Source organism: Channa argus, chromosome 3 (assembly GCF_033026475.1).
Source record: "Channa argus isolate prfri chromosome 3, Channa argus male v1.0, whole genome shotgun sequence".
Classification (NCBI taxonomy): Eukaryota; Metazoa; Chordata; class Actinopteri; order Anabantiformes; family Channidae; genus Channa; species Channa argus.
In genome coordinates this window covers 431,071-452,133 of record NC_090199.1, presented here as the reverse complement: position 1 = coordinate 452,133, position 21,063 = coordinate 431,071, and the positions used below count along the sequence as shown (strand labels likewise).

General features: G+C 41.3%; 3 protein-coding genes across 7 annotated transcripts in view; 2 read left to right on the top strand and 1 right to left on the bottom strand.

Annotated features, from left to right (window-relative positions):
* Positions 1-134: 134 nt before the first annotated feature.
* Positions 135-10,576, bottom strand: dzank1 (double zinc ribbon and ankyrin repeat domains 1). Of its 3 annotated transcripts, none has more exons than XM_067497011.1 (21): positions 10,490-10,576; positions 9,709-9,833; positions 8,806-8,953; positions 8,275-8,362; positions 8,071-8,134; positions 5,405-5,520; positions 5,247-5,317; positions 4,499-4,616; positions 4,066-4,179; positions 3,784-3,867; positions 3,544-3,666; positions 2,595-2,756; positions 2,267-2,501; positions 2,069-2,172; positions 1,799-1,882; positions 1,569-1,689; positions 1,217-1,278; positions 1,003-1,080; positions 799-926; positions 641-715; positions 135-465 (listed from the first exon to the last, which is right to left on the bottom strand). In XM_067497011.1, exons 2-21 carry the CDS (start codon positions 9,815-9,817, stop codon positions 303-305), a joined length of 2,247 nt encoding a protein of 748 aa, XP_067353112.1. In that variant the 5' UTR covers positions 9,818-9,833; positions 10,490-10,576; the 3' UTR covers positions 135-302. The 3 variants fall into 3 exon arrangements, with proteins under 3 accessions (XP_067353112.1, XP_067353113.1, XP_067353115.1); XM_067497012.1 differs by having other exon boundaries at positions 5,405-5,484; XM_067497014.1 differs by lacking the exon at positions 3,784-3,867.
* Positions 10,577-10,955: 379 nt separating this feature from the next.
* Positions 10,956-14,515, top strand: polr3f (polymerase (RNA) III (DNA directed) polypeptide F). 2 transcript variants are annotated; one of them, XM_067497043.1, is made up of 10 exons: positions 10,956-11,142; positions 11,394-11,465; positions 11,774-11,891; positions 11,982-12,049; positions 12,123-12,190; positions 12,263-12,375; positions 12,467-12,610; positions 13,828-13,935; positions 14,052-14,243; positions 14,329-14,515. In XM_067497043.1, the coding sequence occupies exons 1-10, from the start codon at positions 11,081-11,083 to the stop codon at positions 14,404-14,406; spliced, it is 1,023 nt and encodes a 340-aa protein (XP_067353144.1). In that variant the 5' UTR covers positions 10,956-11,080; the 3' UTR covers positions 14,407-14,515. The 2 variants fall into 2 exon arrangements, with proteins under 2 accessions (XP_067353144.1, XP_067353145.1); XM_067497044.1 differs by lacking the exon at positions 11,394-11,465 and having other exon boundaries at positions 10,958-11,142.
* Positions 14,516-16,036: 1,521 nt separating this feature from the next.
* The window catches only part of LOC137123352 (spectrin beta chain, non-erythrocytic 1), a 37,995-nt gene continuing 32,968 nt past the window's right edge, over positions 16,037-21,063 (top strand). Inside the window, exon 1 of one of the 2 annotated variants that reach the window (XM_067496941.1) lies at positions 16,037-16,194. The gene's annotated coding sequence lies outside the window, so the exon portion shown is untranslated. Of the gene's footprint in view, positions 16,199-21,063 lie in introns of both variants that reach the window. The other variant, XM_067496940.1, reaches the window with a different exon arrangement.

Here is a 21,063-nt window from a genome sequence, read left to right as displayed (position 1 = left end):
TGAGATCCTACATGACTACACCTGAGCCAGGCCCATGAGATGTAGGTGTAAAAAGTGACCTTCACTTAATGACACAGATACTAATTCTAATGTCAAAGATGAACTCAATTCATTGAGAATTAGTTACGTTAAAGTTGTTTTTTAAATCAAGTTTATTACCGAAGTTAGACACACTCAGGTTTTCCAAAGTTCATTTACAGACCAAAGCAGAGAGACAATGAGTTGATTTAATAAAACCTTTAATAACTGCTACCACCTGTTCCAACTGTTTTTACACTTTGATGCTACAAAGCTTTTGTTTGTCAGAAAATGTCCAGGTTCAGTTTGGGTTTTCCCAGTTTACCCAGTAAGTCCAGTCCAGTCTGAGCGGCCAGCAGAGACACCATGTCGTTACAGCCTGAGTTCACTGCCACGTCGTATGCCGTCTGACCATCGGCGTTTCTCCGCCTCATGCCAGCCTTACAGCTGAAACCACAGGAGCAGATACACATGTACCATTAAAATAAGTTTTAGTACTTTTTCTCATTTAACAGGAAACCTGTGGACACCTGTGACCATTTAGGGAGAATCACATGTACTCACAGCAACTGTCTCTGTGAGCTGGACAGGACAGCTTTGTGTTCATAAAGGTGTTTTATACCTGAGCAGCACCTGAGCGCACTGCAGACCTGTAGAACCCAGAGCTGCAGCTTCATGGAGAGCAGTGTTCTTCTTCCTAAGGAAGAGCAGTTTCATCATCAGCACATTAAAACATTACATCATGTTTTCTTTTTTGTCCTTTGCTGTTTGTCGCCTTACTTTCCTGACTGTTGGTCCACGTCAGCTCCTTGCTGCACTAAAACAGGAAGTACATCATGGTGACCGTTCAGCACTGCAACTGCCAGCGCATGTTGGCCATCACTGTCGCAACAGGAGGGGTTTGCCCCCTGATATTAAACAAAAAGAAGGATTAGAGTAAACCACCGGTTTATCTACAGGAGGTTTCAGATTGGCTGCTTGTACCTGATCCAAGAGCTGCTGGATGACACTTATCTGACCTCGACCTGGACCCAGCTCCTGCAGCAGCTGAACGTCCTTCACCTGGAACCAGGAGAACCAACAACAGGAAGGCAAATTTAACTTCAGCCTCTTGTTCTTCTCTTCTTAATCAGCCAGTTTTCATATCTAAACATCTCAGTCAGCTGCAAATACAAACTGTAGATAGTGGAGTTATTACCGGAGTTTTGGGGGTCAAGTTTAGTTTCAGGGGTTTCATCAGACGTGTGGATCGATCACCTTCTGTTAGACATACAAATAAAACTACTCATGAACACAAAACCAAGACTATGAAGCAAATATCAAGACCAACCTGTTGCAGGGCAGAAACGGAAGGTCACTTATTTAGTTCTTTCTTAAAAAGCTCAGATGTGGTGTTTTACAGTGTTAAAATATGGGATTGCCGGTATACGTTTTCAAAAATTGAACCTGCAGCTACATCAATGTCATGAAACAATCAAAGTTCAGCAGCAGCAAAAACTGCAGCTCCGCTCTGAAGCTGTTAAGTACAGATTATCTCAAAATGTTCTCACTGAAGCTGCTGCTGTCAGTAGATTTCTCTGTAACGCTGCTCAGAGTCTCAGTAGGCCCAATGACACCTGCTGGTCCAGGACTGTCACCTGCTGGATCTACAGCGGCACTTTCAGAACTCACCTGAAACACACCATGGGTCTGACTTAATAGTCACATCAGAAGAAACAACCTTAACATACTGAACTTCTTCTCTTCTCTTATCAAGCCAGGTCACGTGTTTCAGACTCACCTGTTTTTCTTCCTTTCCGGCCAACACAAAGCTGATAATCAGACCAACTTCATACTGATCTTCCTGAATCACAGCAGAAACCATCTAAAGGACAAAACACAACATGTCATGTGACACACATGAACTGAATCACAGCTTACGTGAACCTGTCCAGGAGAGTCTGAACAACAGCCTTGATCCAGTCACTCAACAAGTAATTTATTAGCTTAATCGTGTAACTGATCGCTCCCACAGGTGATGCCACTAGTGTTCAGGTGATGAGTGCAGTACCCTGCCCAGACGAGGTTCTCCCAGCAGAGTCCTGAAGGGGGTGTTGTTCTGAGCATAACTCCTCAGGTGAGCGCATACATGGTCCAGCTGCTTCCTCCAGTAACCTGTAGACAGCAGCATGTTATAGGTACCCCAGACAATGACAGCTGTAATAATAGTACTACCAAAGTAGTAGTAGCAGAAGTACTAGTATTTTACCTCTCCCAGGGCTGATGGCTGTCAGCAGGGGTTGTCGGTCTCTGACTGCGTGCTGTCTGCTTAGCTGGAGGACCCTCTGCTGCTCCCTCCTGTGGAGCTCGGTGGCTGATGGGAAGTAGAGTCCTACAGTCTGTGTGGACTGGTCAACAGTGGTTGGAGCTGTCTTCTTACAGGGGTTAGGGCCAGAAGAGAGCGTGGGCTTCCACGTAGCATTAGGGGAAGTGGAGACTAAAGCCTGCTCACAGACAGGAAGAAAACGGCCTCTTTAATATATTGCTTACTGTATTATGAAGCTTGTCATTGGTGTGATGTCACCTGTGCAGCTCACCTGTTTAGGGGCAGGACCCCTGACACCTTGTGAGGTGTTACTGCAGGATTTGGGTGGAGCTCGTGTATCCAGGTAGACACCACAGGCTGTGCAGTAGAAGGCGTAAGGGTGTCCGCTCGCTCCACATTGCCAACACATCATACAGTTTGCCACATGCCCGGGCTACAAACACAGAGTGATTGGTGGATGGATGTGTTGTCGCCATCAAATTCAAATTGAGCTAATATTTTCAGTTTCAACATCTGATATGTTGTTTATGTTCTATTGTGAATAGATTATGAGTTCATGAGATTTGCATTCATTGCATTGTTTTTATTTATGTTGTACACATCTTCCCAACTTTATTGGAATTTTTTGGTTTCCTGCTATTTTACGCTCTTCTTTTGTCTGTCGGGGCGACTGTGGCGCAGGAGTAGAGTGATCGTCCACCAATTCCCCCAGTTGCTGGTTCAATCCCCGGCTCCTCAGGTCACGTGTCAAAGTGTCCGTCGCAAGACACTGAACCCCAACTCAGTTTCTCCAGGTGTACGTTGGCCAACTGCATAGCAACTCGTGAGTGTGAGTGAGTGCGAATGGGTGAATGAGAAGCCATGTAAAGTGCTCTGAGTGCCAATAGCTAGAAAAAGTGTTATATAAGTGCAGACCATTTCCCATCTTTTTAAAGTGTGTTTATGTATCTGTGAACAGTAATAATCAGGCATTTAATTGAGGAAGCAGCTGTCTCCATGTTGTGTATAGTTACCATAGTTACATCAAAGCGATCACTAAAAAATTGGTGAATCTGTCATACATAGAAGATATTTTAATATTAACAATGAGGCTTGTGTTCAGTTAGTTAGTTTTTATTTAATACTGTGATGCAGAAAATGTCCTCTGACCCTGAACTGATCTGTGGACTTTCTGGTGATGTGGCGAGTATTTATTTACATCAAACATACTGTGTGCTCACCTTGGAGCCGCACCAGTCACAGTATCTGGCATCACTGTGGTTTATACGTTCACATCTGGAACAGGACAACATCCGGTTCCCTGCTGACAGGACAGGGGGGGCGTTGTTACCTGAATCCCCCACCTGCAGTGACAACATGTAAACACAAAAAATGTTAAATTTCAACACATTAAAAGTTTAATGCATTATTTGCATTTGTGTGGGTGGGGTTGGTGGGGTGGGGGTGGGGGTGGGGGTTACAGGCTGCAGGCGAGTCTCGCAGGTTACACAGCTGGAAACGTGAGCTGGATTCCCACTTCCACAGCCAACACACACCACATGATCCTGCACAACAAATACACACAGATAGACAACACGTCAACCCTGAAGAAAAGCAAATAATATTTATCTTCTGTTGAAATAAAATGTCCCCATCACTGAAAAGAGAGAGTAAAGTATTTGTTATCCAGTGTTATTACAGAACAATCTTTGTACTGTGTGTGTACTCTGTTTATTTGTGTGTTCCATGTGTATATTGTGTACCTGGAGAGCGCGTGTGGCCTGTGGCTGCAGCTGCTGTTGAATGAAGGCCTCGCAGATCAAACATGTCCGTATGTTGACAGGAACTATATTGTTACAGAAAACGCAGCGAATCGTCTGAAGACAAAGCACACACATATTAATCATAAACTTTTGAAATTTCTTTTCAAAACAAAGTTACAAAGGGTTTTTTACGCTGTTTGAGATCTGATTTGGAGCAATGTGGACATAGACTAACTAACTAACTAACTAAATAAATAAATGTAAATGTGTGTATATATATATACACACACACACACACACACATATACATATATACACAAACACAGACACACATGTATATATAATCTATCAATTTTAAAAGGATCATTTTGATTATTTAAACATTGCTCAGAGGTTCTGAACTCAGATGTGTGTGGAGGTGTATTTGCTGTACCTGTCCTCCCTCAGTAGGGGGAAGTCTGTGTTCAGGCAGCGGAGGAACTACATCTCCACACTGAGCGCAGAAACGAGCGAAGGGATCTGAGGGACGAAAACTCATACACCGAGCACACCTGGACAGACCGACAGGTACAGAGACAGAAGGGGATTGTTTGGATTTTAAATGTCTTTATCATAAATGAAGACTTCAGCCTCTTCTGTTAAAAACTTCTGAAATGTCTGTTACTCATTGAAATGCCAGCCTCGCTCTGAATAATCAGATGATTGCTTTACAGAAACCAAAAGCTGCTTCACCACCAAGCAGACACAGAATCATCTGATCATAGGTTTTGGCCCCGTCCCATTTGTCCGTCCTTACTTAGTTTTTGAGTTAATGGTAGAAATCTTTCTGCATAATGACACGTCAGGACTCCTGTAGATTATCAGTAGTTGACAACAGTTGTTGAGTAAACTGATGCAACCAGTTGTCTAATGAGCATTCTAGTGAAGAAAAGTTATAACTCTTATAACATTAAACTAAGGTAATCTGCTGGTTAACATTCACTTTTACAGACATGGTGACAAAACATTGTGAGGCACTCTGCCTCTGAAACCCCTAATTTGAAGAGCTATATATGTATAAAAACTTCCTCCAAGAAAGGTTTAAAATATTGAGGAATAATAATCTGGGAGAAAAGACAAGTGAGACTAAGAAGAACAACAAGAAGAAGGAATTATCTGCTAACGCGTTAGCATGTTCTTACCGCAGGAAGTCGGTCTCTCGCTGGATTCGGGATGACTCTGTGCTGCTCAGTTGCTTCAATGCACCGCTACCCTGAAAGAGGAAGCATAGCAAAAGTCAGCAGACACGTTTCACTACCACACAGCAGAGTTTGGTTCTACAGCACTTCAGTCTGTTTACCGCTGACTGTAAACATGGGAAAGATCCAGTCTGGGCTGCAGAGGTGGGTGAGCCCAGACGGCTGTTCAGGAAACGAGGACCTGATGGAGGAGAACAGTTTCCCATCATCTTCAGCTCTGAATACAAACATTAACAGCATGATTCTTGCTCTATTGTTCATCTCTTTGTTTTGATCTTACTTTGTTGGTATTTACATGTAGCACACACATACAAAAACTGCAGTATTTAGCAGTTAGTTTTCTAATGATTGGAACAGTGATATGTTTTTGACCTTTTACCTCTGTTCACCACCACATTGAATTTGAAACTAAAACCTCCAGATGTAAGTGAAGTCAGCTTTAATTCAACAGTGATGAACCAATGGCTGAAAAGCAGTTTCCTGGTCAGATGTTGCTCCATAACTAATCAAACACCTGGATCTGAGTGTTGTATTTGCCTTTGGAAGCTGCTTACTAAAACTCTCAACATGAGGTCCAAAGAGGTGTTTATGCAGATGAAGGAGGTTAATTATTAGGCTGAGAAAACAAATAAATAAAAGATAAGTGAAAGCAGTGGGAGAGACCAACACAACAATTTGGAACATTCTTATTAAATACAGACTAAGGTGGATGATTACAGAATTCTGTATTCTGTGAAGAAAAACCTGGAAGACGTGTCATTGTCAAAGTCAACAGTCAAGAAACGACTTCATGAATAAAATACAGAGGCTTCGCAACAAGGTGCAAACCACTGGAAACACTCAAGAACACAGAACAGGTAAAGAACCTGTCCAGTTCTGGTAAAAAAAATTTAGACTGTCACGGCTGTGAAGCCAGCACTTGTGATTCTGTGTGCCCTGGTGATTATCTCTCCTCTCCACTTTGATTTCCCTGTCTCCGTTTTTTGTCTCTGCTGTGCTTCCTAATCACCTCCTACTCAATTCACCTGTTGCCTCCTCTTTACATGCCCCGTTTACCTGCTCTTCTCTGCCAGACCACATTCCTGCTTCCCGTTTATCAAGCTGTTGCTTTCTCCTGAGAATTCTGATTGGTTTCCCTTTCTGAGTTATATGTTTTGTCATTGATCATTTGCTTGGTTTTTGCCTGGCCACTAAACCCTGAGAGCTTCTACTTGGACATCGCAGTAGAGGACTTTTAGTTGAACATTACCTCTATGGACTTCATGATTACTCGATCTTCTCTTTAGAAGAGAATTCCGCGCAAGAACAAAAATTGTTGAGAGGACCCATAACTTTACATTTCCATTTAGTCATTTAGCAGATGCTTTGATCCAAAGCGACTTACAAGGGAGGTATAAGGCAAGTATTTGCTCTTAATAATGAATAAACTAGTTATTGCCTTCCTACTCCTTCAATTGCTCTGCTCCTTTCTGGGTCCAATAAAACTGAGTGTTAATTCTGATAGTACAGATTCTGATAGATAGTGAGCAACAAAATGTAGCTCAGTTGGTGAGGCAGTTGACCATGGACCAGAGGGTCAGTGGTTTAATCCCCGCTGCCGGCTACATGTCGAAGTGTCCTTGGGCAACACACTGAACCCAAGTTGCTCCCGGTGGGTCAGGTGAGCACCTTGCATGCCAGCCACCGCCATCGGTGTGTGAGTGTGTTTGTGAATGGGTGAATGGGAATCCACATTGTAAAGCGCATGGATAAAAGCGCTATATAAGCGACTATTTACCATTTACCATTTCGTAGCAGGATAATGGGGGGAAAAAGGGTTTGGAGAAGGAAAGAAACTGTTAACGATCTTGATCTAATCATCATCATCTTCATCATTATCATCATCTGTCAGACACAGAGGAGGCACTGTTATGGCATGGTCATATTTGAAAACCATAGGAACCAAGTCACTGGTGTCTATTGTTCACCTGACTGCTGAATGCAGTCGCAGGATGAATTCTGAGGTGTGTAGCCCCAAGATTTCCCAAGGCAAAGAAATGAGATATTTTTCACTTGCCAAGTCTGATTTCCACCCAGTCTTTTCAGCTTTTCATTTCCTGAAGCCAAGACTGAGGGCAAAAAGGGCCACAAACAGCAGCAGCTGAAAGCAGCTACATTGAAGACCCTGCAAAACATCTGGAGGGAGGAAACTAAGGGTTTGATCATGTCCATCGGTTCCAGACTTCAGGCAGTCAATGATTCAAGTATTAAAGGCAATAATTCCTTCTTCAATTATGTTAGTTTGTTCCATTACTTAGGAGCCTGATGGTTCAATGGGCAGAGTATTGGCTTGTAATACAGAAAGCTGGGGGATCGAATCTGCCCAGCCACCAAAGGCCACCTTGGTGCTACTCTCGAACCCGGATAAAAATGGGAGGGTTGCGCTAGGAAGGGTATCCAGTGTAAAAACTCATTCCAAATTAACATGCTAAACATGTTCCGCTATCGTGAACCCCTGAAGGGACAAGCTGAAAACAATTGATATTTATTACATTACTTAACAGCCACCAAAAATGAAGGTGTGTGTATCAAATTGACCGTTATTCCTGATCGGTTAATGCCAAACTTTTGTCAAAATCCTTGAATTAAAGCTGAAAGTCTAGACTTTACTCACATCTGGAGTGTTTCATTTCAAATACAATGTGGTGAACAGAGGTCAAAGGCCACAAATATTATCCTTTGTGTTCAATAAAATAAATCAACTAAAATAACAAAAGACTGAACAGACCTGGAGGCCTGAGTGAAGAACCAGCAGAGTTCTCAGGCAAAGACAAGGTTCCTCCAGACTGATGCTGAAATAAAAATAGCTCAAAGTGATGGATGTGGAAGGCGACTACCAACATTTCAATGTTCTGTTGGGGCAGGTGGATCTATTGCTGATGGAAAATCTATTCAGGATTTTAAGCAGTAGACCAGGGGGGTATTTGCTTACCTGCTCGTGGTTCTGCAGGAAGATTTCCTGATTGTTTGAATCCAGAACAGAGAAAACCTTTGTCACAGTGGAGCTCTCTCTGCCATCACTACAGACACAGTTCAACTTCTTTTACTGAAGAGTTTTTATTAAAGTTATTAACAATATTATTCTAAATATTTGTTAATGCACATTTAGGGATTTAACAATGGCTGGAATCAAAGGACTTTGAGATCAAAGTATATTTAATGCATCCTTGTAACTTGCAGATTAATTTTCTTTGTGGTCTTGTCATCAGCTGATATTTTCTTTACTCGTTATTTTACATGAATTTTATGAGTTCCGACCAGTTTCAGACAGGAGGAAAGAACAAAAATTATACTTGTTACAGTCATTGTGTTGTGTTTTCCTATAAAATGAATCAACATGTTGTTCAAAGCTCAGTTTGCTGTTTTAAACTGTCCCAATATATTTGTCCACCAAGGTGACATGAATACCACATAACATGTAGTAATGTGTTGCTGTGCTGCTGAGCTTCAGGTGAGCATTTACCTGGACACAGCCACAGCTCTGATGGACACTCGACCAGCAGGCAGCAAGATCGGCTCGCTGTACTTTCTGCTGCTGCCTGTTGAACTCCGCTGCACTGTAGCTGGCTTTGACCCATCCAGAGTATAGAAGATCTGCACATCTGGAGTGTCTGCACACAGAGATACAACAATCAAACACACCTGATAACACAGGGTCAGTGCTGAGAAGTCTGCAAACTAGTCGTTGGTCAGGAAGCACTTTGGTTTAAGATTCAAAGTGTTTATTGTCATATGCACAGACAGAAAGCATGTTTCCCTGCACAGTGAAATTCTTACTTTGCCGTCCACACTAAATGTCATACAGTAAAGTAAAATAAAATAAAAAAATAGAAAATAAATAAAAATAAATAATAATAATAAAAAACAATAAATAATAAAAATACAAATGAAGGAAAAATAGAAAGAAAATAAAATTAAAAATTAAATAAAAATAAGAGCAAACAAATAAGAGCAATAAAGGCAATAAAGGTGAGTTAGTGCAGTTCTTAATAAGGCAACTAAGATGTTACTAAGATGTTTTTAATATGTGACATCATGCTTTTAGGGGAGTTAATTCTGGTACTTTTCATCAGTCTGAAACAGGGAATTTGAAACTAGTTTTTTGTAGTCCAGAGAGTTAGGTGAATCTGACTTGTACAAGCAAGCTTTACAGAGAAAAGTCAGTGACATTCAGAACAAGGAAATTATCCTGCAGGATGTCCACTGTGTTTGTAGATATCAGGAACTTTTGCAGATATTTACATTCTACTGGTTGTATTAACTTCCACTCCTGATGCTGAAGTTACTGGAATGAACAGATGAATGGGTAGTTGGATGTTGATGATGTTGAATTGATAAAGGACAGACAGGTGATGTGTGGTTTTACCTGACTGGATGGACACAGGTGTGTTGGTGTCAATGTGGTTCTTGGCTCTGTGTGTCTGCAGGTGGATGATGGGAATGATTAGTGGAGTTGAAACTGCTCCAGCTGTCATGACTACGACTGGCTGCCTGTCAATCAATCAATACGTCAAGTCAATCAGCAGTGTGGGAAAAGAACTTGGAACGTACAGTACCGACTTACAAAACTATTTGGACAGTATGCAAGTACATCGTTGCAACTACTGTAATAAAAAATCTGAGGACCTTGAAGTTTACTTAAGTATTTTCCATGGTATTTTAATTTTCCTGGCTTTCAACAATCTAGTAAAAACAGAATCTAATGAACAAATAAACTAATATCTTATATAACATTCCAAATGAAGCAGCAGTCCGTTTATAGGTTGCTTAAAATTTAGCTTATGACACAGGTATTACTGTATACATAATACAGTAACGTATATCATTTTGCATAAAGAGTACTTTTACTTTCAGTACTTTTAGAAGCCTATATTGCGGTGCTGATACTTTTGTTGAAGTAAAATTTGTAGCTTTTCTAAAGTATTTCCCCCTAACCTTTTGACCCCCCTAACCTGGATTTTGACTTTAGCTCCAGCGTTAGCATTAGCACCCCTGTCCTGAACACAGTGCCGTAAAAAACTGCATCTTTTTTACTTCGTTTGAAGTTCGCGTCGTTTTCGCTGAATTTCACCCAGACAAAGTTTAATCTAGAAATTTTACAAACTACTGTTTTATCCACTAACATTGAAATAAAGGTAGTTTCTTACCTCAAGAGTAAAACTGCTTGCAGTTGCCACAGAGGACAATTTTTCAAACAGCGTCACCATAGCAACGAGTCTTTTCCACGCATGCGCTCCTTTCAAATGTTAAGAACGACAGCGGCGGGCAGGGGAATAAAAACTGACTTATTCGTGTTATTAAGAGATATTAAATTTAAAATTAAAAACTGCTTAAAACGCAGAGATGGAGCAAATATGTTTTCTGCTGAATATTAAAGATATTACATTAATATAAATCTTAATTGTTGAAATAAGGCTCACAACTCAGAATTTCTTTTATTACTCTCAACACTTAACCGAAAACTTTTGTGGGACTTTATTACATAATAAAACAAACGCAAGCATACCGGTAATAAGTAAAACACTGATGTTTGAATTATGTATTTAATTAACTTTTTTAAAATCGGCTGTTTTAATTTGTTTTAAACAGGCGGTTTTCAGGACATACCCGTAGGCTTTAATCTTAGAGGACCCTTATAGGACTCCATACTTGCAGGTCTTCTGTCTATAATGTTGGCTAGCAAGCTAACTTACAGCTCGGAGATCAATATAAATAACGGAATTTTATAGCTAGATATAATGGCTGAAGTCAAAGTGAAAAAGGAGATTAACCTCTCGGAGCCCGCAGAGATTGAGAACAGGTGAGTCGGACAACGTTAGCGAGCTTCACCGCTTAGCCAACGGTGCTGTTTACTCAGATGGATGAGCAGAACTCCTTCTAAATTCTGCCAAGTATAGTATTCTCTCTATAATTTTAATACACGGCAAGCACATGACGCGAAAAAATGCATTTTCTGAACTGTCGGAAGAATTGTATTAATTCGGTCTTCAGCCAGCCTGACTTAATAGTTTTGTTTAATTAAAAATCTGAACTTATTCTGCTCTGTGACAGCCCGTTAAACTGTCCACTGTGTGGGTCTTTATTAAGAAAGATTCTGAGGGCCTCCCAGGATTTTATAATGAGGTACTGAACATGTTGCCGAATCTGTATTAATACAGCAAAAACATCTCACATTTTACTTACTATGAAATATTTCAGAGTGCGTAGTAGTTAATAAAGAAAACTTGTTGATTAGCTCAAAAGCCAAAGCCACTCTGTCTGATAAGACAAGTCACTGTGTTAACTTTGTTATCAGACAAGGACAGATCTGAAACTATGTGATAAATTGGTGTTTCTGTTTTTATAGTCTCAAGGTTATAAAGCTTTATTAAAAGGTTAAAAATGACACTAAAGAGACAACCAGTCCCCAAAATCATGTGTGTGTGTTTCAGGATTAAAGAGCTGTGTCAGCAGTTTTCTCACGGGATCACAGACCAGGTGATCCAGAATGACATGCCTCACCTGGAGCCTCAGCAGAGAGCTCTGGCAATCAACAAGCTGCTGTCACTGGTCAGTCCTCACATCAGACTGTAACCACAGCTGTTTCTGATCATAATTCTGATTGATTAGTTGTTAAAGTTGACATGCAACCTGTTATAGGGTCAGCTGGACCTAATGAGGAACAGTTCAGGTCTCCTATACAGACTGAAGGACTCTACAGGGGTCAGGTAAACAAACAGGGGATGCAGCAAAGTGCAATGATGCCGTCTGATTGTCTGACTAGTTTGTCCTGTGTTTCAGTAAAATGAAAGGTTCAGACAACCAGGAGAAACTGGTCTATCAGATCATCGAGGACGCAGGAAACAAAGGTAATGAACCAGGTGCTTCTTGTTTCTGTCAGTGGAGAAATATGTAATGTAAACAGTAGTTTGTTTCTGCAGGCATTTGGAGCAGAGATATCCGCTTTAAGAGCAACCTTCCTCTGACCGAGATCAACAAGATCCTGAAGAACCTGGAGAGTAAGAAATTGATCAAAGCTGTGAAATCTGTGGCTGTAAGTTTACTCAGCACTCGCTTGAGACTCTGTCAGGATGATCAGCTGATCCTCCACTTTCACTCTCAAACTTCTCATTTGTCATGTGCAGGCATCGAAGAAGAAGGTCTACATGCTTTACAATCTGCAGCCAGACCGCTCGGTGACCGGGGGAGCCTGGTACAGTGACCAGGACTTTGAATCCGAGTTTGTTGAAGTTCTCAATCAGCAGTGCTTTAAGTTTTTGCAAAGCAAGGTATGTAAACTTTTAATAATGACTAAATTCATTTTTTTTTTAATTTATATCAAGTTTATTTGCTAAAACCCTACATTTTTAAATGGTAAATGTTTTACCTTGACAGTAAAAGCTACAAAACTTCACACGTTTACTGCTGAAAGTTTATTTAAATATTAGAAAAATTTAAAGTCTGAGGCTATAAATTTCTGAAGCTTTTTAAAATCAACCTGTCAGTTCCACTCTGAGTGCAGAGTGTGCTCCAAACTTTCCTATTAAGATAAACTGGGGTAAGTCCAGTGGCAAAGAGTAACTAAGTACTGTGCTTAACTAGTTGTAAGGTATTTCCACTTTACTTGGGTACCTTTTCTTTTACTTCAAAGTGATGAAAACATCAATGAGCAATAAATATTATTCAGTAATATCATATTCACTCACACATTCTGCAGAAATAATACTTTTAAAATTTCAAATACGTTTTATGCTAATACTTCTGTATTTTTGGTTTAGCAACATTTAAATGAGGGACTTCTGTTTGTAATGGAATATTTCTGCACTGTGGTAATGTGACTTTTACCTAATATAAAAGTTTTGAGTACTTCTTCTGCCACTTCTGAGAGGAAAAAAATAACAAATAAAAAATGAAGTAGAAAAAAGCAGCTTAAACTGTTTTATTTATAGTTTGAATAAAGAGAAAAATTTACAAAGTCCGATTGGACTAATGTCCGAATGAAAAGGGCATCTGGATATGGAGCACGTGTTGTTTCTGTCCAGTTCTTAAATCTTCACATTTGTCTGGAAACACTTTACTGCAGGCATCAACACCCTAACTTTAGAAAGTTTTTCCATCTCAGATAAACTTGGATGATGTTTATTAAAACCTCTTGTGTGTTTTTGCCTGAGTGAGATCCAGTAGGTAGCAGTAGAACCAGACAGACCCTGAACTGGACACCTTGTTTATCAGATCCTCTGTGAGCAGCAACATAGTTGTTTATATTTTTTTTGTTTTTTAATTTTTTTTTATCAAAGCTGCACACACAGCTTCAGACAGCAGGGTCCGCATGTAAAACTGATGGATGTGGTTATTTTTACAAGCGAACAAACCATCGGTATCTGTACACTAAATGTTTTACTGCATCCATGAACCGGGTTTTCCTCCCCAAAGGATCTGTGTGAAAGGCGGGGCAACAGGTGTTGTGGTTGGTCACATGATCCTCATACTGTCTGTGTGTGTTCAGGCTGAAGTGGCGAGGGACAGTAAACAGAGTCCAATGGTTCAAAGGAACAGCTCCTTCGCCACCTCCCATGAAGTCTGGAAGTACATCTGTGAGCTGGGGATCAGCAAAGTGAGTACTCTGACCGAGCACATACCTCCATCGTCACCTGCACATCCCCACTTATCAAATTTTTACCAAGTATAAGCTGCTGCTGAGGCTCCAGTCTGACTGTCAGGTGTTTCCAGGTGGACCTGTCCATGGATGACATCGAGACTATCCTAAACACTCTGATCTACGACGGGAAAGTGGAGATGACAGTCATTGCCGCCAAGGAGGGAACGGTGGGCAGCGTGAATGGACAGATGAAGCTTTACCGCGGGGTCAACCCCATCCTCCAGCCCACTGGCCTCGTCAAAGCGCCCTGTGGACTCTGTCCAGTAAGACGCGTCACAGCACGTACTCTGCAGGACTGTATTTGAGGTTTACTGTGGCAAAGTCCTGACTCTTTATTTGTCCCTTCAGGTGTTTGATGACTGTCACGAAGGAGGAGAAATCTCTCCATCCAACTGCCTCTACATGACTGAATGGTTGGACTTCTGATGCCCCGTTGTCTCTTTTCTCTGTGATGAGGAAGTTTATGTTTCTCAGATCTGTGATCCTGTTTTCTTTTCTATTTATCCCAGAGTTTAATAAAACTAGAAATGTGAAAGCGCTGCTTTTTTTTTAAGCTTGGCATCCGATGTGGATCCAGATCTCATGGATTATGGCAGATGTGAGTCCAAGGTTCTGTAGTGATAAGAGACAGATTAACTGCTCCCACACCGACAATCAGGTTATGTTAGAATTATGTAAACAGTGACCAAAAAAAACAAGGTTTTCATGTAAACTTCCTGTAGGATGCTCCGGTGTCTGTGAGAAACACAATCTCAAATTCTCTGTAGTCTCTTAGGATGGAGGCAGAAATCTGCAGACCTACTGTATGAACTGACCCTGATTTTATAGCTAGCACTTTATGGACCAAACTGAGAGGCGGATGTGAAACCAATCACATATGAGGCTTATGTTTAACCAATTTAGAGGTCTCATTAGACCTCAGTGTTTTCTCTCAGGTGGGGGTGAAGTGCTCCATTATGCTATGATGGTGCTGACTGTCAGCAAACGTCACTTTATACAACAGCAGCTCCTTTTTGTTTTCATGTATATACATCGACCTCTCAGAGAGCACACGGTCAGGACCCCCCCCCAAGCCAACACTGTATTTTCCCATCAGCCTCAGCAGTCGTATGATATTCATAACAATACAATTGGAGCTGCAGCTGTTATTGCAGATCTATTAAGCTTGTTAATTATTAATTAGCGCAGAGCCACACCCGTTGCAACGTCACTCCTTGTTTACAGTCTCAGTTTCACACCAGGACTGTTTGCAGGGAGTTTTGATCACAGATCCACCCTGAGCCTGATTCTGCTGGACGTTTCTTCCGTTAAAGGGAGTTTTTCCTCTCCACTGTTGCCTAGGACTGGCTCAAAGGAGATTTGTTGGGTTCTCTCTATACATCTTTATAGTCTTGACTTTATTCTGTAAAGTGCCTTGAGATGACTTTGTTGTGAATTGGCGCTATATAAATTGAATAGATTTATAACATCAGAGCCTCGAAGGAGGCCACAATAGTTAATCCAGGCTTTTTAAAATACTTATAGCAAATAAGAAAATCAGCCACAATCTGGTTCAAAGACATTTGAACACCGTTTATGTAGTTACAACAGTAGAAAGATTCACAAAATGACACCAAATAACCACAGACCCACAAAGACATATATGTAACTGTATTCATTCATCAGTCTCCCGCTTTGCCCCATGGATCAGATAAATAACCTGAAGGTTTCTTTGAAATTTAATGATATAATAATAATGAACCGGGGTGCTATGTTTTCAAAAGTCCATCGGGTTCAGTTTTTTACTGTAATAAAATAAATTTACTGCTGGACTGTGGACGGTCCTGCTCCCTCACGATGGACTCTACTGGAAGACAAAGGGACAGATCAGTTTGTGCGCTAGAGCTCTGTGGGGTTCAGAAGTGTCCCTGAACGCAGCACAAAATCGAGGCAGAGAAGTGACATAAAAACCCAGTTCTGGGTTTTTCAGACCCGCAATGATGGAGGAAGAGGTTGAGGCTCTGAGTGGAGATGGGGAACGAGGAGGGGGGGAGGAAGGAGGGAGGGGGCAGTGCGGATTCTTTCCCGTCATTCCCTGCAGCAGCAGCAGCGGCGGCGGCGGCTCCTCCTCCTCCTCCTCCTCCTCCCGTCGCTCTCGGTCTGTGTCTCTGTTTTTTCCAGGTCCAAATCTTCTTCATCTCAGCTCAAGTTTGGAGCCTCGGTCCGATCTTCTGAGTAGGTAAGCGTCTTGTTTCTCTTTCTACCCGCTTCTGCTGAGATTGGAGGGACGCAGCCTGGTCCTTCGCAAACTTCGCCTCATGTCGGAGGGGATTCGGCTGAATCCCTCTTCGGACCCGCTGCCCCGGTTAAAAGTCTCCGGAGGCCCGGTCCTCGATCCTGGATCCAGGCCTAATCCGCTCCCTGTGGCCATTACGCCGTGCTCCTCGGTCCGCATGCCCCCTGCCTGTCCCCCGTTCACCGCCCCAGCAGCAGCAGCCATTAGTCAGGGCAGAGGATGGAGGATAATAACGGTGCGCCATGCATGGAGGCAAAGACAGGCGTGGCCGCGGGAGAAAGAGGAGGAGGAGGAGGTGTGTGTGTGTGTGTGTGTGTGTGTGTGTGTGTCCGTCCGTCCGTCTCCGGGACAATAAACACCAACATCTTCGCTTGTTTGCGGCTTCTTTTCAGAGGTAGAAGGAGCGGAATGTGGCCGCGCTCTAGCAGCTGGTGTCGGCTGTTAGAGGCTCCGCAAACCCTAGCGGAAAATCCTGTACCGTTGGTGGTGTGGGTGAGGAGCGGGGCCGGGCAGGCCTCTGTCCCCATATACCCAACAAATACTCCGTAAAATGCGTGTGTGGTTGGCCCAACGTTGCGGGAACGTTTCCCGAGGATTCCCTCCGGTTCCTGCTCGGTGTCTCCTGCATGGAGGAACCCTGCATTACAGTTCTGTTGTTGGACAGGCCAGGGACAGAGCTGAGAACCAAGAGCAACGTTAAAAATGATCACCGAGGTTTCCTGCGTTAAAGAACAAGAACGTAAAAGGAACAGTTAGATAGTGTTCAGGCAGCGATATTTGGTTGTGGAAATGATCTGGTAACGTTTTTCTAAAGTTCCATTAGAACCAATAGGTAAATAATAAATCCAATAAAACTTTATTTCATATGTTAATTAAAAAACCCAAACAGTGAAAATATTTGAATAATGAATTGAAATGGTTGACAAATGTTCAATTCACTGTTTTCCAAAGAACATATAAAAGAACATTGTTTGGAGTTTTCCAACTGTTCCCTACTTATGTGATCATGAACAGAACCTTACAGATATTGTAGGAAAACGTTCCTAGATGTTATTGTGTTTATTTATTTTATTTAATTTTTTGCTCACTTTTTTATCACGGTCCTGATAAACATGTTAAAGTCAACATTTGATGTTTTTCTCAGGTCAGATTCTTCTCAGATTCATTCTAAGGACGTTAGAAACAGCCACTTGTTGTGTGTCTTTGTGTCAGTCAGACATTCTTGAACACTTATGGGGATGTTGTAGAAAACTTGGTTGCAAAAACATTCTGTTGCTTTTAGGAACATTTCCAAATGGTCCTCTGTAGGTCCTCATCATGTGCAAAGCAAAGTTTATATTGACTTTTTGGTCACTGGTACAGAAATACTTTTAGGGAATGTTAACTGAAAGTTCCTGCAACGGTTGAAGCTCAGTTGACCTGCAGAGGTTAAAAACACCATGCCAGAGAGAACACATTAGTGTTAATGTAATGAGGGGAGGAAGGAGCAGAGTGTTCTTGGAAATAATCAATACAGACGGAACAGTCACGGAACATTTGTTAAAATGAAGCAGGTAATATGAATTATACAAACAGGAACATTAAAGAAATCCTCTCACTGACAGCTGTCTGTCCTTAGATCTGAAGTATCTTTGTTATGTCCTGCAGATAAACCAGCAGATCCAGCTGATCAACTGGTTCCAGTCAGGTACAAACTCTGAACATCAGCTGGGATCCCACAAATGTTTTCCTAACAAACAAAATCTTATCTGTAAATTAGAATTGTTTGAGGAACGTTCTGCACATGTTCTATGGAGGTTTCCTGTGTAACAGTAAAAGAACCTTTTGTGGAACATTTTTATAGAGATTATTTTCTCTATATTATAGAGATATTATGCTGCCGACTTTTGCTTTGAGCCAAAAAAAGATTCTTGTTAAACTTTAAAGTCACATCTTATGATTGATTGATGAATGATTAAAATCTGTAGATCTTACAAAGCTTTGTTTGTTACAAAATATCCAAAATGAATAAAAACTGGACTTTGCTGAGTCACTTGATCAAAATGCAGATATTTGTCCTGATGGTTAGAACCAGTTTTAGTTCAATTTTAGACTTGTTAGTGGACTTTGTCTGGTTAACTCTCTTGTCTCTGAGCAGCCAAACGTCACCTTTAAAAGTTGGACACTTAACAGTCAGTATTTCTGTGTTTTAGTCCTATTTACTCATCGGACTCAGATAAAATACACAGATTATAACCAACAGACAAACTATGAACTGTGAATCCAGACAGACTAGGGTATGTAGCTCACTCGGTATATTGATCAGTAATGTCATATTTACTGATAAATAAAGAATACTTCTGCTTTGGATACTTTACCCGTTTGTTGACCTAAACCTTTGTATTTTTAAGTACCATTCTGAATGCAGTACTTCTCTTTCTACTAGAGGATTTGTACACAGTGGTAGTAAATGATCAGAGTACAGTTATAGTACCAGCTAAAGTTGATGATCATTAGTAATTCATCTGTTGTTTACTGTAAAATACAAAAGAAAAACCATCATCATCATTACTAGAGCATCTAAAAATTGTAATATTGTTAATATTAAACCAGAACAGAAGTAAATTAGTTTTTGGTGCTATAACAACAGGAGTGATGTATTTACTCAGTTTGTAATGTGCTCAGATCAGTGATGGAGCTGCTCTGTGTTCAGGGTGGGGTCGGCTAAACAGGAAATGACTGTGTGTGTGTGTGTGTGTGTGTTTTATTATCGTGCAGACTCTCCTTCCGTTTAGTAACAAAATGTCTCTATGACATAAATAATGAAAGTTCAGGATGAGGACTTGTTTTGATTTGGTTATGGTTCTGTCTCCAGTAAGTGATAGTATGACAATCAGTATTGTGTGTGTGTGTGTGTCCATTATTCCATTATGTCTACTTTGCTCCACCTCATTCTTCTTCTGCAGCAAACACTGGCAAACTACAGTTTGAACATGAGACCGTTACTGTCATTGTGTTTCTTTTCTTCATATACAGTATGTAAATTTTTTTTTCCTTTTTGTCCATCATCAGCTACTCTGCGTCTCTGTGTTGGTCCTTACATTTAAAACCAGGTTTTCAGACAACTCCCTTGTCACAGCAGACAAAAACACTTAGAGACAAACTTGACGTCCTCAATTATTGAACTGTGAAGACACACATGAGACCTGTTGAAAGGATTCAGTGTTTCCTCCATGAATCCACTGAGACTTTTAAGGCTTGATACTGTAATTATTAGTTATTTTAAATAGTTTTTGTCCTCATTGTAAATTATCAGAAAGGCGCTCGTCTCAGTTTAGGCTGACTAGAGATTCAGTTTCCGGGAGGACAATAGGGAAAGCAGCTCAGATGAAACTGGGACTTGGACGTAACGGATTAACTGTGACGGTTTTGGACACACGCGTTATTGCTGAGGACACATTCCTGATGCGTTGTCCTGCGAGACAGCTGGTGCTGCTGGAGACAGGTGGCACACACCTGCTGCCGATTTCACTCATACTGTGGAGACCCGCCCCCCAAAAAACACATACTGACTTACACAGTATGACATGTGTTTCTGTTGGACCTACAGTCAAACAGTTTAAACCATCAGAATCATTCAGTTCTTTTTATTTTCACTGTTTCCAAACTCTACTGCAAACAAGGTAGTTAACTGTGTTTGTGAGGGGGTTCAGATTTGGTTTTATGGCCCACGTTAGGAACAGGTCTAGGCTGCAGTTGGGGGGTTGGTGCATGATGTCATAGAGGAGCACAGGGTTTGTGGTTCCTCAGCTGTGACTGTAAGGCTCAGAGGAATGTTTTAGGGAGTCAGCCATTAGTTCAGCACAAACACACACCCTAAATAAGCGAGGGGGCTGATTCAGTTTATTCAGTGATACAGTGAAGGCTGTTGTTGGATCAGCTCAGTAACCAGGCAGACAATTTAGTTCAGTATTTGTGCAGTATGTGGTTCTAGATGGATTCGGTTCTATAGACTGGCCGGCTGTAGGTGGAGCGAGCAGAACCAGGAGTCATGGATGTGATATGAGAGCAGGTTTTGTGGCTGAGCTGTTGTTTGGGGACTGTTGTTGTTGAGTTTGTGTGATCTGTTCTACCACCATCATCACTACACTCTGATTAGAACACAAATGTGAATATGACCGGTCTTTTGCTATGGACACTACTGTCCACAGCAGAAGACAGAGAGTGTTTTCTTGGGTTCCTGATGATCATTGGATCAGTCCATTGAGGAGGGGGCTGCAGTGAATGCTTCATATGTTCAGTTAAAGAGGAAATGACCATTACAGTGGAAAAAGTGGAAACCTCATGTATGAGTAAAGACGTCCACTCCAGTCTGTCCTTTATTCTATAACTGTAAAAGTTTTTTTGATATATATTTTAATGATGACAGGCACTTATAGGGGTCAGTTTTATGGTGATTTAATACATCTGCATTAGTAAAGAAACACATTAAATATTGTCTGACTGGTTTCAGTCAGCATCTTGTGAGAAGTGCCAACCTATTTTTAGACAGTTCAGAGTCCAAACTAATCCAGGTCAGAAAGTCCTCATCAATGCTGGATCATTGTCCAACTGTTTCAGCCTGTGTGTGTCTTTCTCTAATTTTCACCAAACTCAGATCAGTTTGTGGATTGGGTGGTGGGACTTGTATGGCTTTGTTGTCTGTCTGTTGTCTGTTGGCTGGGGTGGGTGCTTCTGAGCTGTGACTTTCTGTTGGGTGTAGATGGGTGGGGGTGTTGTGAAAACGTCATGTGTTGGGAATGTGAAGAGTTGTGAACTCAAACGGACAC